General features: G+C 37.7%; 1 protein-coding gene across 3 annotated transcripts in view; it reads right to left on the bottom strand.

The window, feature by feature from the left end:
* Positions 1-15448, bottom strand: part of GRM5 (glutamate metabotropic receptor 5) — a 967370-nt gene that overhangs the window by 22337 nt on the left and 929585 nt on the right. For 2 of the 3 annotated variants that reach the window (XM_078658429.1, XM_078658430.1), the window contains exon 8: positions 9518-9571. The exons of the other annotated variant lie outside the window; for it this stretch is intronic. In XM_078658429.1, the coding sequence (XP_078514555.1) occupies positions 9518-9571 (54 nt within the window). The remainder of the gene's footprint in view (positions 1-9517; positions 9572-15448) is intronic. 3 annotated transcript variants of the gene reach the window in all.

Genomic DNA, 15448 nt, shown 5'->3' with positions numbered 1-15448 from the left:
CTCATGATTCTCTATCATTATCGTGCATTTCTTTTGTGTGTAAATTATACCATTGTGTTCAATGTTCATGACCAATATCGGACCAAATCATTTTCTGCAAAAGATGTAATTTTGCATAATCCCCCTCCAAATATGTATATTGCACAACAGTAAAATGCTGCAATTGTGCTCCCCCTATCTTTGAGAAGGTGAGCTCTATAAGGCAATCTTAGCTACTAATCAATTTAAGAATGCCTACATATTCAGGGGGGAACAGCCATTACAATGCGGATCTTACCACGCGTTGCTTTTACATCGCATGTGTTACAACGCATGCAATGTTACAACGTGTGGTAAAACCACGCATACCATTACATTGCATGAGCTATTACGACGTATGCGATGTAATCGCGGGGCGGCTATCCAAGTCGTTGTGAGGAAACTTAGGCTGTTTCCTCACAACGACGTGAACCAAGCAGGAAGGAGGAAGCAGGACCCGATGGCGTTGCTGAAGAGGAGAGAGGTAAGGGGGTTTGCGCAAGGGGTGGGGGTTACTTTTGTAGTGTTTAGGGTAGTGTAAAATTAGTGTGGTATTGTTTATGTTGTGTATTTAAAAAAAAAACTTTTAATGTGTGTTGTAGTGTTGTCATGTTTGTTAAGCGTAGTGTATTAGGGAGGGTAGTTTAGTAGTGTTTATGTAGTGTAATGATTTATGTTTTAGGGTATGTAGTGTTGTAGTATTTGTTTAGTGTAGTGTATTAGGGTTTAGGGTAGTGTAGTAGTGTTTATGTAGTGTAGTGATTTAGGTTTTAGGGTAGTGTAGTGTTGTAGTGTTTGTTTAGTGTAGTGTATTATGGTTTAGGGTAGTGTAGCAGTGTTTATGTAGTGTATTGATTTAGGTTATAGGGTAGTGTAGTAGTGGTTATGTAGTGTAGTGATTTAGGTAGTGTTTTTGGGTTATGGGTAGAGTAGGGGTGGGAGTAGTGTGTTTTGTAGGGGTAGTGTTGTAGTGTGGTAGTGTTTTTGGGTTAGGGGTAGTGTAGGGGTGGGAGTAGTGTGATGTGTAGGTGTAGGGGTAGGTGTAGTGTTGTAGTGTGGTAGAGTGTAGTGTTCGTTTAGTGTAGTGTATTAGGGTTAAGGGTGGTGTAGTAGTGTCTATGTAGTGTAGTGATTTAGGTTTTAGGGTAGTGTAATGTTGTAGTGTTTTTAGTGTAGTGTATTAGGGTTTAGGGTAGTGTAGTAGTGTTTATGTAGTGTAGTGATTTAGGGTTTAGAGTAGTGTAGTAGTGTTTATGTAGTGTAGTGATTTAGGTTTAGGGTAGGTGTAGGGGTAGGGGTAGTGTTGTAGTGTGGTAGTGTTTTTGGGTTAGGGGTAGTGTAGGGGTGGGAGTAGTGTGTTGTGTAGGTGTTGGGGTAGGGGTAGGGGTAGTGTAGTGTGGTAGTGTTTTTGGGTTAGGGGTAGAGTACGGGTGGGAGTAGTGTGTTGTGTAGGGGTAGGGATTTTACTTACCTTGCAAACTTTTACTGCAAGTATGGCTTTACCACGCATGTCTTTGCGTTGTAATGGCATGCGTGGTAAAGCATTCTCGTTGTAAAAGTATACGATGTAATGGTATGCGATGTCATTGACATCGCGTCGTAATACCCGCGTTGCAATGGCACGCGTGGTATTCGTATGCGATGTGTTGACATACATCCTACTCAAGTCAATGAGGGCCATTCCTGGTTATTTTGTCTCCTAATCACTATAAGCTTGTCTTGATGTTGGCAGTCAGAGCTTAGCCGTTGTTTATATAAACCAAACTCAAACAGACAGGACTGTGAAAAGAAGCTGCTTCCAACTCCAAACAAAGTGTTTAGGTATATGAACATTTGCATAATTTTCAGTATCACTGATTCAGGAATGGAAAGAAGACCAACTCCTTAAAACAAATAAAGTTAGAGCACATTCCAATAAGGTTATTATGCACAATTATTAGTGAGCAAGCTTCCATTTGTGAAAAGATCTCAAAGCAAAGAGGGGCTTCGATATCTACAATCTGTTTTTTATGTAGGTTGATAGTGACAAATCTAAAAACAATACTAGCTTAAACTATCATACAATATGCATGGCTCATACCCTCTTAGGTGTCTTAATGGCACTTCTAACATCCTGAATATGAATTATACATTCACCAAATGCCTGATTACAAGTGCTTGGGTACGTTGAAAACCCTGTGCAAATACCTGTTTGCTCAGGAAGCAGAAATAGAAATGAAGTGATGTTTATCACACAGGTCAGTATCAGGTGCAATAATGTTTTCACATCAATCAGGAGAGACATCTTCTAGCCGGGGGGTGGGGGTTACTTGAAGTCTATAAGACCTACAAACGTGCATTCATTCTTTGTGAGAGATCTTTTTAATAAGGTGTTTATCAACGCAGTTTTGATCACATTCATTAACAAATTGGGTCATCTGACCAGAATGTCTTCCAGCTCAACTATGATATGAAGGTGTAGGCTAAGATGTTAGCTTTAAGGTTGTGCAGGGTAGCAAAGGGCAGAGTTGATCCAAGTCAATCAAGAGCTATTTTACTATTTATCCCTGTCAGGAATCTGAACCTATTACAATACCTTTGTATTAACTATGGATTCTGCAAAAAAGAGATTCCCTTTACCAATTTGCAATTTGTTTATGCTGACAATGATTTCAGCTGTGGTTATATCTGAGGGAGAAGCACAAGTATTTTTGCAAAGATAACCTTGCCCTATATAAACAACAGATATTGATAGTAGTGGTGCAGAGCCATTCTTCTTCACCACATAATGTTCTTCAGGGTACAAGATGATGTGTCCCTTTTTTCCGTTATGTAATACAATAGGAATTGAACCCCTAACACAAAGTGTGTATATGGAAGAAAGGATCTCCCCATTATCATTCTTGGTCTTTTAAAGTTTGGCCTTATACACATAACTTTATTTTATACATAAGTGGTGTTGAATCATTGTTAAGAGTAGCTTATACAATGTTTGCTGGGAAGTTATCAGAGTATAAAATGATTCAATGCAATTTAGATGCAATGTAGTGGATCAGCCCATTTAACACCGAATATAGATAAAAATCGTCCCAGATACTTTAGATATACAATGTTTCTTCTGAATTACAAAGATGTTTTAGAGAATGCTAGAGCACTCCTCAGCTCTCTTCCAGAAGTGAGAACATCTTTATCTGCCTATTACTGGCAGAACTATTTCACTAATCATGGGTAGTCACCCAAAGTTCGTCTTCCTTCTCAGTAGGCTGTAAGAAGTGATAATATTTTTCTAGAAAGCCCTGTCTACCATCACTAGGTTTTTTGGGCATTACATTCTCCAGAATTACATGAAGATAATTACGAAATTCTCTGAAGGAGTGGGCTTTACACGATGCAACTAAGGGTTTTCATATGCTAGGAGTGTGAGATAAGGATAGTTCTATCTTCTAAATAATGTTATTTCTAGCTGTCAGGCCCTTTATAAACCTTGGGATAAATTGTTCTAAAGAAATGTAGCTTAAGATTTTAAAAGGGTTGTTGCAGACATGCCAGGAAATAAGGTAGGCTTTTGGGTTTCCAATGAGATCTGATTACATCCTGGAGTGAAATTACACTGGGCTGAGTGAGCTGAACCGCTTGAACTGTATGCTAAAATTGGTGGGACTGGACAAATTAGAGGTCCTTTTGCAGAAAACAGACTTTGATTGCAGAAAAAGTTGCAGTGGATGGGATGACTTGGCTGCAGTGGCTCTAGTTGAGGAAATTGCAGACACTGATTTGAAGAGCTGACAAAAGCAATCTAGAAAAAAATTGTTCCATCTTTGGAGATTTGATACTTGGATGTTTGCAGTATGGGTGGGTGGAATTTGCGAAATTGACTTTCGCAAATTATCACGAAAATTTCGAAAATCTCCGCAAACACGTCGAAATATCGCTATGACGCAGAAGTTTTTTTCCCGCCTATTCGCTGTATCTTTCTGCATGATCACGATTCGCGTCCTCACCCTCTCGCTCGCGGTGGAGAATAACGTGTTCAGGTTCTCTTCTCTCGCTCCTTGTCGAATTCGATATGACGTGTTCGCATCCTGACGATCTCTCTTGCTGTGGGGAATGACGTGTTCAAGATCTCATACTCTCTCGGTGCATGATAGCGAGACGAATGACGTGATCGCGGGCGAGATCTCTCGCGATATAGCGCAAAATGGATACCAACATTCCAACGTCTCGAGGAGCATGTGACCGGATCGGGAAAACTTGTCGGCGAACACGGGGATCCAGGTAAGGCGATCGTGTGAGCAAGAAAATAGTTTTACAGCGCGAGCATGAAAACAATTTCCGGTTCGCTGCGGATCGCGTACATTTTGGCATTTTCGTGTTCTCCGCGTAACGCGAAAATGTCAAATTATCGCAATTCCCGCGAGCGGAAGGGAATTCGACACCCAGGCATAGTTTGCAGTCAACTATAATATGCGTTTGGAGACATGTGATGTTATTCAGTCTAATCAAGCAAAGGAAGAGGTGGAATTGAACCACCAAACTGCAGTTGTGTATTTGGTATAAAAATACACTTTTACATTAAGTTATAAAACCTGCTAGCTACAGGAATCACCACTTCTTAGTCATGCCTCATCTCCATAATCCTCGAGACAGGTTGATAAGCATTGCTGGTCATATAAAGTGCATCTATTGCTAAAAGTGCAAAGAAAATATATAATTTCTCTTTTTTGTGTAGTGGAATTCCCTAAATATTGCCATTTTATTCCCATGGTAGATATTTTGGTGCCAAATAGCAGGCATTGAAGAGAATGTGAAGTAGCACTACCTCACATAGTCATAAATGCCTTTGTAAATTGGCCCGCATTATAGAAATGTGGTGCGGCCTTGTCTGAAGTGTTGCATACAACCTTACACTCTACCCAAGGATAAAGACATAATGGAGACACTTTCAGTGAGAGACATACTAATAGTAGTCCTGTTATGGGCCTTAAACCTTGACAACATGAGCCTTAATTTACGACATCCCAGATTGCGCTAATAAATGATTATGCCTCTTGACTTCGCATCCCATTACCCCGAATGTTGTTACAACGTGGTCATTACAATAACCCCGTTGTAACAACGCATAACATTACGCCGCAAGTCGTAACAACGACTTGCGGAGGGGGGCGCAGGATGTTGGAATAGTATAATTTACTATTCCAACTCCAGTCTGTGCGGACAGTAGGGAAGGTATTGGAATTCTAACTCAGGACATAGTGTTGAAGAGTAAAATAGGGATAACCCCAAACATAACATATCAATGGAATGTGTCCTTTCAAGACATATTAGTCCAAAGTCACTTAGGACCCCAAACCACTAATTGGCTTAAGGGGATTAAGGGATTCAAACGTGGTGGGACTTGCAAAGCATGCAGAGACAGTAGTAATATGCCAGATACCAAACTTCAAAGAATTAATAAAAATTGTAAAATTCCCAAACTAATCGCATGTAAGACCTACTTTGTGGCCTATGCCATAACATGCCCCCATGACAAGTGGTATATTGGATCAATCACTTTCCTGGTCCAGAAAATAATTCTGGAAAACTGCAGGAACATAACCAATAAAAACCTTAGCTAAAGCACAGCTAGACATTTCCGTGAGGCACACCAAAGTGACTGGTCGAAAACTAAGCTCTTTAGCCTAGATACTTTGCTAAAAAAAACCCAGAGGAGGCAATAGAGTAATGTAGTCCTGAATGTAGATTTATTCCGCAAGTTGGTTATACGTTCCCAGATGGGATGAATAATAATGAAGAGTTACATTCACACATATGAACCCATGTTGATGTTTTTCACAGTCCCATCTGTTTATTCTCCTTTCTATCTTTCCGCACACACAGTTGGCTTAATGCCTGGTGTATATTTTGTCTTGGCCTTTGATTTCTATTTGATTGGACCACAAATGAACTGTGAAATGTCAGGCATGGGGTGGATACAGTGAATTCCTGAGTCATTCATCCGAATGATAGCTGCCTCTCCTCTCTTGATCCTGGATCATATTTACTATACCTTATGTACCTTTCTCTCCATTCTCTCCCTCTCCAGCCTTGGTTCAATTAGTTGATAACAGTGGGTTTAAGAGTATAATTATTATTTAGAGTGATAATCCATGATTTACTAGACAGGAAATGGTAACCAAACATTTGTTATGCATTTAATTTTTCTGATTCAAGATTTGCGCATGGCAATTTTGCACTGATGAGCACCACAGATTCAGGGATAATCTGCATGAAAACGTAAAACCACTGTGGAACTTCTTCTTTGGAGTGTTCAGCTACTACAGCACATTGACTACGGTCTGTCCTCTGATATTTTTTATTTGCTTCATGCTGATCCACCCAATGGACTTGCACTAATTGCTCACACCTACACAAGGGAGAAATCCAACAATGTGCCTGGGTACGTGACCCTTTTATCAATTAATAAATAACCAGAATATGTGGTCATTCTTTGCCACTTTATTTGGCTTCTTGACTAACACTGCTATCACTTTATAGTTCACCTATCCACTTGGCAAGACAAGGAACCCAGATTTAATGTATAGTATACACCTGTTTTTTGCTAAATTGTATGGAGCATTATGGGAAATAAAGAGTTCCTGATTGCAGGTACCACAGAGGAGTGCAGTACATTATTTGTATGTTTTTAATAATGTTTAATTTATGTTTTTTATTAATGCACATTGTATATAATAGATTATTTTACACTTCGTGTACACACTTCCTTATTATAAGGGACACAACTTGTGTATTGGTTACAACAATGTGAACACCGAACGAGCATCTATTTTCTATTTTGTTTGGTTATCGTCGCACTGAAGTAGTATTTAGATGCCTAAGAAACTTTTGTGGTCATGGGACCAAGACCCTGGTGAGTCGAAACGTGTTATCTTACGTGTAGCGCTAAATAAACAATAGCTACCTGTACAACAGCTCCAGAGTGACTGGTTCTTTTCCCGGGCTCCTTTTGGGAAAAATATTTCTTCTGCATGTGCATCTATATATCTATATAATATTACGTTTACTAAAAGTGTATTAAAAATAAAACTGTTAGTGAGGGTAGTTTTTCATATATCACAATTTATAAATAAAATCAATATATTAAACTATTTTATTATTTAATACACATTGAATTCGAGAAGTTAATATGCTATAATACTATGATTTATTATTTCCATGTAAATAATTATTTTATATTATTCATTAGAATATTGTTATTTTTTAATAAAAACCTCTTTACATATCTCTATAATTTGCCATAGGGAGTTGCCCTTCTTGGTGGAGAACTTCACCAACAGGTGAAAACTTACTAGTAGTAACTTTACACTCTTAAATTGAGATGTAGGAGGTACCCCCTCCTCATTTAGGGGGGGAGACATGTAATTCTACACCTATGTGTAAATCTTTAAAATGGTGAAAAGTAGAAAAATATAGCTCCTAGGTATAGGAGTAGATATACATGTGAGTAGATCTACACATGTATTCACGTTTGAGAATTTCTCCCAATATGTTTAAAGTACATCTTTACTGTCCACAGGAAGAGCCAGATAATCTAAATTGTGATACTATGTTTTGGAGTAAGTCAAAGCAGGCATATGTTTTCTGCTGGTATTTTGTGTTAATTCAATAAATTGTATTAAAACCAATAGTGTGGATTTTTTAGATTGGATTAACAGACTCATCCAACCATTCTTTTCCTAAATAGTCTAAACACCCATCTCCACAGGCAAGATTTCGGGCTACATTTGCCATACTCTCCCACTGTGCAGTGGTAAATCCCCTTCATCAAAAAGATACGGACAACCACAGGACAAGTCTTTGACTCTGCCTCATAATTCTTCTTTCAGTTACTGGAATTTCCAGATATCAGTCCTTACCAAGACTTCTAGGAAATAATGAATTACCAGAAATTGGATAAGTTCTCTAAACACTCCTCTACCGTGACTTTAAAAGCATTGGTTAAGATGAGAGAACTACATTTTTGATAAGTGCCCATTCTATAGACAGTTTCAACTATAAAGGTATGTACATATCACTATGTCAGAACCCCTTTCCCTACTTCCCGGTGTATGTGTGTCAGCATGTTTCACTTTCTTTTTGTTTTGAGGCCGAGCAAGTACAGTACTGAATTGAAATTCTCGTTTCTGCATGTTATGACATTTAGTAATGATATAAATGTTTAAACAATCCTAAAGAATAATGTAAACAGGGTGTAGGATTTTACTAAATATCTAAGCATCACCTTCCCACAGAAACCACTTGAATTTACCAGAACATATGCACAATGACATTACATGATAACATGCCTTTTACTGATATGGCATCACAAACGTAGACATCATTTGGAAACTACAAAAAATAAGTTTTTATTTTGTTGTCTTGACACAAGCTAAAAAGAGTATGTAGTGGGGAAGTTCTTGCACAAAAAAGTATTTTTTGGTAATTTAAATTAGCAAAGTTAACAAATTGTAATCTTAAAAAAGTGCTACACCAGTCAGTTCCACAAATGTTTACAGGCCGACTTGACTTTCCCAAGTCCCTAGAGCTTCCTGAGCAAAAGATTTTGAGATGTCAATAGAAAACTACATTTAATACTGCTAAAATATGATCATTTTGATGGAGGAACAACCAGGTATGTACTACAATCTAATAGAATTTAGCAAGATTGAATTTTTGTGTGCTTACTTATCACAACCTAGTCAGAAGGATATGCTTTTGCTTATTGTTTTACTGTGTTACGAGTACTCCTCTGGTCATTTATCTTCATAATCAATATGGGATGCAAGGCTCTGAAAACGTATGTAAACATTTAATAAAATAGATAACATTCTCAAGCATTCAATGTTACTCTAACAGTAAGTAATTTCATTTTACCGAAATAGTACAGTAATCAGGACTAACTGTCAAATTGTGATCAAACATAGGTATATATTCCCTGGCTAAATCATTGCATGTGCAATCAATTTACCGGGACTTACAACGTTTAGAGACATTCTCACCTTACAGGACCTACAATATTTTATGAGGACCTAAGAGTTGGAAGGATGGCAACAGACGGGTCAATAATTAGTGTCAAGCAGCAAAATGTTAATGATTATGGGCAGCTTCAGGCTGGCGAGTGAAATGTTATGTTGTTTTAAAAAGGTGGGAGTGACTCACACGCTTCTCACATAACTGTCCTACTGACATTTACATGTGTTTCACACTCCAGTGCACTAGATTGTGCCTGCCAGTCTTCAGAGCTAACTTCCATGGCTCTCTGAACAAATTGCTATCATTAGATACCCTGTCATTGAGTGCAATTCGGGTCTCTGTAGGAGGAGAGCCCTTTCCATGTAATTCTACCATTCACCATCATTATCAGGCCTTTCAAACTTTATTTCACGCATCTGCCTTGATGAGCAACTGACGTACCCTGCAGCCAAGCCTCAACTCACTCTCTCATGTAATATTGCAGATGAACATGAAAAAAATAAGCGCTTACATTCCGATTGGCTGATGACAATAGACGTGAGGAGGCCCAGGTGTAAATGAAATGCTAGAATAAAGAAAATGGATGAATTAATAAATGAATTGGTAAAATAATAATAATAAAAATGTAATTTCCGAATTTACTATAAGCACATTAGTTGCAGATCTTCTGATGCATTTCCCAGATCATGACATACATGTTGAAACATGCATGTATGAAGACATGTATTCATGCCCATAATCAAACACAAATGGGTCTCTTAAACAGTTAAGTAAAATGCAGACCTTACTATATATACCTCATGTAGTATTTTATTTACGCAGTTCTTTTTTTCACTTTGCACTCAGTGGCCAAAAAATTATCTCACAGATAATACACTCAAACCTTATTATTTGTGTTAATATCGTCAATGTTTCTAAAGAGATAAAAAACCTAACATAATGTTCTTCCTCACAGTAATTCTGGAGTGAGGCAATATGGCAATACATCATGGAAAAAACATGACTGTTACTACAATAAACACCTGGTGGCCGATACTCTGCAAACACAGTTGAGCCAAATTCATGATGGGAAATTCTAAATCAGGAGGCATAAAACTGGTAGTAAATGCTTTACTGTAATTACTGCATCATGATGTTACCATTGTCTTAGCAACCCACTCTGAATTAGGTGTTTGTGGGAATGATGCATTTCACAGTTGTTGATCCAAGCTAATTTTCAGACATATTTATATTTTTGCGTGTTCACTTTTAAAACTAATAAACAATGAAACATCCTATTTCAAAATGTGGGTGTGAAGAATGACTACATATTAGTTCAATACATATCTGTAATATTAAATTGAACAAGATAAATATTTATAAGAAATATATTTTTTGTATCTTTTATGATATGAACAATACACTACTGCACTGGGAAAACATCAGTGCAGCATGCAGAGGCAGAACAGTTTGGAATCAGACATTGAGCATGGAATAAATACACTCCTGTACCTATGCACATGATCTGTAGTGAGCAGTTCAAAATGATCCAAAAATTACTATGGGCATAGCTAGGTTGGTAGACCATAGGCACAAGCTCCTAAGTAAACTATTCACAATCCCATGGAAAACAAATAGCTATTATTACATACACCAAGAGACATGCACTCGTGTCATGATGTGAATGTATATTCAATTGGACAACAAATGACGCATTCTTGCTCCAACCAATTTGATAAAAGCTCAGTTTGTAGCCGTTATTTGTCGTCTTCTCAAATCAACCTTCACTGCATGATCCCGGAATGCATGACTCCTGCATTTTTCAGCGTCAAAATCAGTTGGTGACTAGCATGTCTGAAACAATGCTGGATTTGCATGTCCACAGCAATGCTGACTTTCCATGTCCCTAACATTGCTAGATGGGCCTGTCCAAATCAATGTGGATGGGCCTGTCCAAATCAATGTGGATGGGCCTGTCCAAATCAATGTGGATGGGCCTGTCCAAATCAATGCTGGATGGGCCTGTCCAAATCAATGCTGGATGTTCATGTCCAAATCAATGTGGAATTTGTTAGTCAAAGATGGATTTGGATGTACAGATCAATTTATATGAATCAAGCCAAAATTAGTGTGAGCTACTGCAGGTGACTTTATTCCCAGTTTATAATTTACACATCAAGTTCAACATCCAAGCTGCAATAACAGTTCAAATTAGTTAATTAGAAGGCACAGAAGCCTGCATTTTCCTCTTTTGGAAAGATATGCAATGCTGAGAAAATGCCACGGTTGCATCGGATTAAGAAGCAGGAGATGTCTAACCCTGCAGACTCCAAGAACTTTTGAAATGTTTTTAATAGCTTCGTGCTCAGTTGCCTCGAAAACAATGTTTCACTGCCATCTGATTATCTGGAATGCTTGATCAAAAAATAGTCATTGATTTTTCAGGCTCCTATAAATGAAGGGCTTGAGGGAATACTGATCACATTTTTTATTATGAAAAAACATCAAATAATATATTATTGTCTTTGATACACTTTTCGAAAGGAAAATCAGAAATTCAGCAAAGAAACTCAGTTTGGCTTGGAGAATTGGTATCTTTAAATGTAACTGAAACTGCATTTGTTTGCTTGTTTTGCAGTTATTTTGCAGTAGGTTTAAGTTTTCAATAAACGTTGATACCTCTAAATAATGAACACCATTATAAATGCAATCCAATGTGATTTTCATTGTGCTGCATACACATTATAGAACTTCTTTTATTTTCCTAAATTATTTTTTTGCTTATAAAGCAGACATGCTTTTCTCTACAAAATGAACCTCCATTTATCATCGCTGTCATTTTTCACAGACTGCAATATCTGCCAAGATCAGAATAACTGCATTAGCATGTAAACCATCTAAGGCTGGTACATTGCTCTGCCTCATTATGTTGTTGCAGATGTATGGTCTAGTGGCATTTGTATACAACAGCAGTGCATTACTCATTCTAGCTTCCAAACTCCATCCACAGTTGCAGTTAAATATAGAGGAATTAAACCTTTGTGATCTCAAACACGGCTTTTTAATTTAGTAGTACATACTCCTACAAATTGTCTCATCATAATATGCCCAAACTATATCAGAGCTATGAAAAACATTAGTAAACATCTTGCACTTATGTGTGTTGTTACTTGTATTTAAATCAGCGAGAGAGCTTAGCATGATCAGCAGTTTATAATATTTTCTTAAGTATCTGGCATGGCCCAGATTTGATCCCCAAGCCCATTTAGTTTACTATCCTTTTAAAAGTCCATACAATTAGCCCCATTGAGCTGGGTAATATTGCCAGCTGTTATCTACCTTGAGCATAAAGGGCTATGGTGTGTCAGGAAGTGCTATTCATGAAATACATTTTAAGAAAAACTACAGTGAAGGATGGATGCTACAGCTCTTCCTCTTCTTTAGTCATCTGTGCTCAGCTTATGCAGGGACCACCTATCTGAATGTGGTAAAGCAAATGGCTCTAATGTTTTTACTGAGTGTTAGTTAGTATTTTACAGCATCCAAGGTATCACCAAAGGTTAAGTGAAGGAGAAAAGTGAATTTGGCACTCTCGAATGACTGACTCAAGGCTGCTAGATTGACCGACATATGCTGCTAATAAGAAAAGTGCTTTATCAAAAGCTATTTTAATCATCGAATGTTGATTATGCTTCTGAAAGCCATATGTTATTTGAGAAGTAAATGACTTCAAACAGTTTATTCCAGTCTGCTGCACCAATTAGTTAAAAATCGTTGAAAGGTATGCTATGGCTATCCAACAATGACTTTAAACAGATGTCTATTTACTATTATCATATTGTAATAATGGATTCTCTAAATTACTCGCACTGTTAAGTGTTCCTTAGAGAGTTCCATTGGTGAATGAGATGGGAGGCTTACAGATGGTAAAGGGCGATTGTTTACAAGTTAAGGTAATTTAATTGTGTAGGGCGACAAGCTTATCTTGTGAAAGCTATTTTGGTGAGACCATAAGAATGACAGAACAGATACTGTTCAAACATTCCCAGAATTTTATAGGAAAGAACATGAAACACATAGGCTAATGCCTTAAAAATGTTAATAATTAGCCAAAATATTAGTGCGTCTATTTGGGTACCTGACCAAAGTGTCTGGCCAAGTGGAATGCACCATGTTTGGTAGTGGGAGATAGAACATGCGGGCCTCATGCACAATGCAGAGAGTCTTGAATTTGACATGGTCATGATCATAATTCAGTGAAGTGACATCAACGTGGAGAGGTGTGGTCTATATATTTAAAGCAGAAGATTAGAAAATGTGATGATTTTGTAATCAATGGAAATTGAATGGCACCTTGAAAGGGGTCTCTATTTATTTATATAGTAAATTTAATAGCACACAGCACCACAGGGACATTAGATAACTTTACAAATGAATGTTTTGGAAGAGGAAAGGGATAATAATAAAACAGTAATAAAATTGAGTAACCTGGTAATGTGAAAGATAAAATGCAAAGGAAAGTAGAGAATAAAGAAGGGAAAGGATCATTCTTAGTTCAGATAGAATTAAAAGATTTGTATTTTTTAGTGTTTCCCGAATTTGAGAAGATTGGGTTCAGTTCTATTTGCAAGGGGTAAAAAGCTCCACGAAGAAGATATTGTTCTGGAGAAGGAGAGGATTTATGAATGAGAAAGTTTGAACCCAGGAACTTCGGCTTTTTAGATCACTTAGGGACATATTTACAAGGGCTTTATCTCTGCTTTTTTGGCTTAAAAAGACAAAAAAGCAGAGATAAAACAATTGCCCTATTTACAAGAGGGTGCACACTTTTTCCCAAAACCTTGCTTTGCATCTCTAATGAGATGCAAAGTAGGTGTCACTGGGCGTCCCCCGGATGGACTACCATGCAAATATCACTGATGTTCACATCGCGATATTTACAAAGCAGCCCACAGGATTTTAGCAGACGTTAGATTCCAAAATCTAACGTCTGCTAAAATCCTGACTTACCTATGTTTGACATACGGGGTAGATTATGCTGATACGACCACAGAGTCTTATCAGCAAGGTTATCGCCGTTTTGCAGGGAACATCACTATCCCTGGAATTCTTATCGCCCTTGAGAATCGATTTGTTAATAACGCGCTACCAGGGCAATAAATTCCAGAGATAGTCTGCGATAAGAAATGTACTGCTAAGGACAGCCAGACATTGATAATATGCCCCTTAGTTTGCCTGAGAAGGTTTGGAGTCAGCCAAATAGGTGTTTTTTTCAGGTGTAGAGCTGTATAAGAAATGCTACATGACTTCAAAACAATTACTTTAGGAAGTGAAGGAAAAATCCCATAGTATCTGAAAGTATTCACATTTTTGTCTTTTTCAATAAATATATCCAATGAGTGTAGTATTGCCTTGATCGAAGGATGGGACATGTGTGGGGTTCTTTTGAATATTGCATTGGTGAAATACATTATTGAGATGAATTGAGCTGGAATAACAGTTTGAAATTGGTTTGGAGAAAAAAGATGATTGGCTTTTTGACTTGATGGAATTTATTTGCAGAGTTGGTCATTAGGTTGGTGTGGCGAAAGAGGGAGATGGAATAGAGTCTGAAGGGAAGAGTACATAAAAAGTGTTAAATTATCAGGATATATATAAGAAGGCTTGAAATGGACTGTATGCTTACAAACAAAAAGGGCAAAGTCTGCCATGTGTGGGTTCAGTCTTAGGCAGTTTTTGGACATCCATCAGTAAAGCCTTACCAGGCTTGATTAGAGAGAGGATGCCCACAAGTGTAGATATTATTAAGTATAACTGTGTGATCCACATTTTGATTCATGCAGACACCTGATTCTTTTAAACTCAAACTCTGTGGCTCCATTTTTATGTTGAGGAGTGCAGGGGTTAAGATCAAGCCTTACGTAATGCCACAGGTCACTGCAGCTTTCCTTGAAATGAAACTCTCAATTTGTACCACACACTGCATTTTGGAGAAAAAGGAGGCACAGCCTCCCAGACATTACCATGGCAATAGACGGGAATCTCCTTTATCCAAAACTTCTTATACATATTGCAAGATTTGCAAGGTAGCTTTTTCTATGTTGCACCCAGGCTGGAAATAAAATCTGATTATCAATCGATAATCCATAAACAGCTGTTTCAGGAAACGAGGACATTTATTTGAATTGTTCTACATTTATCCATATACTTCCATAAGCATGGGAGACTTGATACTGTACAGTAGTTAGAGAGTAAAATGGATTCAAGGTTTGAATGTTTGAGGAGTTGAACAGTATTTAATATTTCTGGAAAATCCCATAAATTAGAGAACGATCACTTGTGCACACCAACTGGAGACAAAGATATAAAGAGTGGCATAGCTGTGAGAAGGAAAACAAGCTAGGAACTAAATAACTGCTTTTAGTTTTTCGCCAATGGCTGAGAGTACATGAATGGTGCTCAG

This window comes from Lissotriton helveticus, chromosome 8, assembly GCF_964261635.1.
Source record: "Lissotriton helveticus chromosome 8, aLisHel1.1, whole genome shotgun sequence".
Lineage (NCBI taxonomy): Eukaryota > Metazoa > Chordata > Amphibia > Caudata > Salamandridae > Lissotriton > Lissotriton helveticus.
The sequence above is the reverse complement of the archived record's forward strand: the minus strand, read 5'-3'. Positions and strand labels throughout refer to the sequence as shown.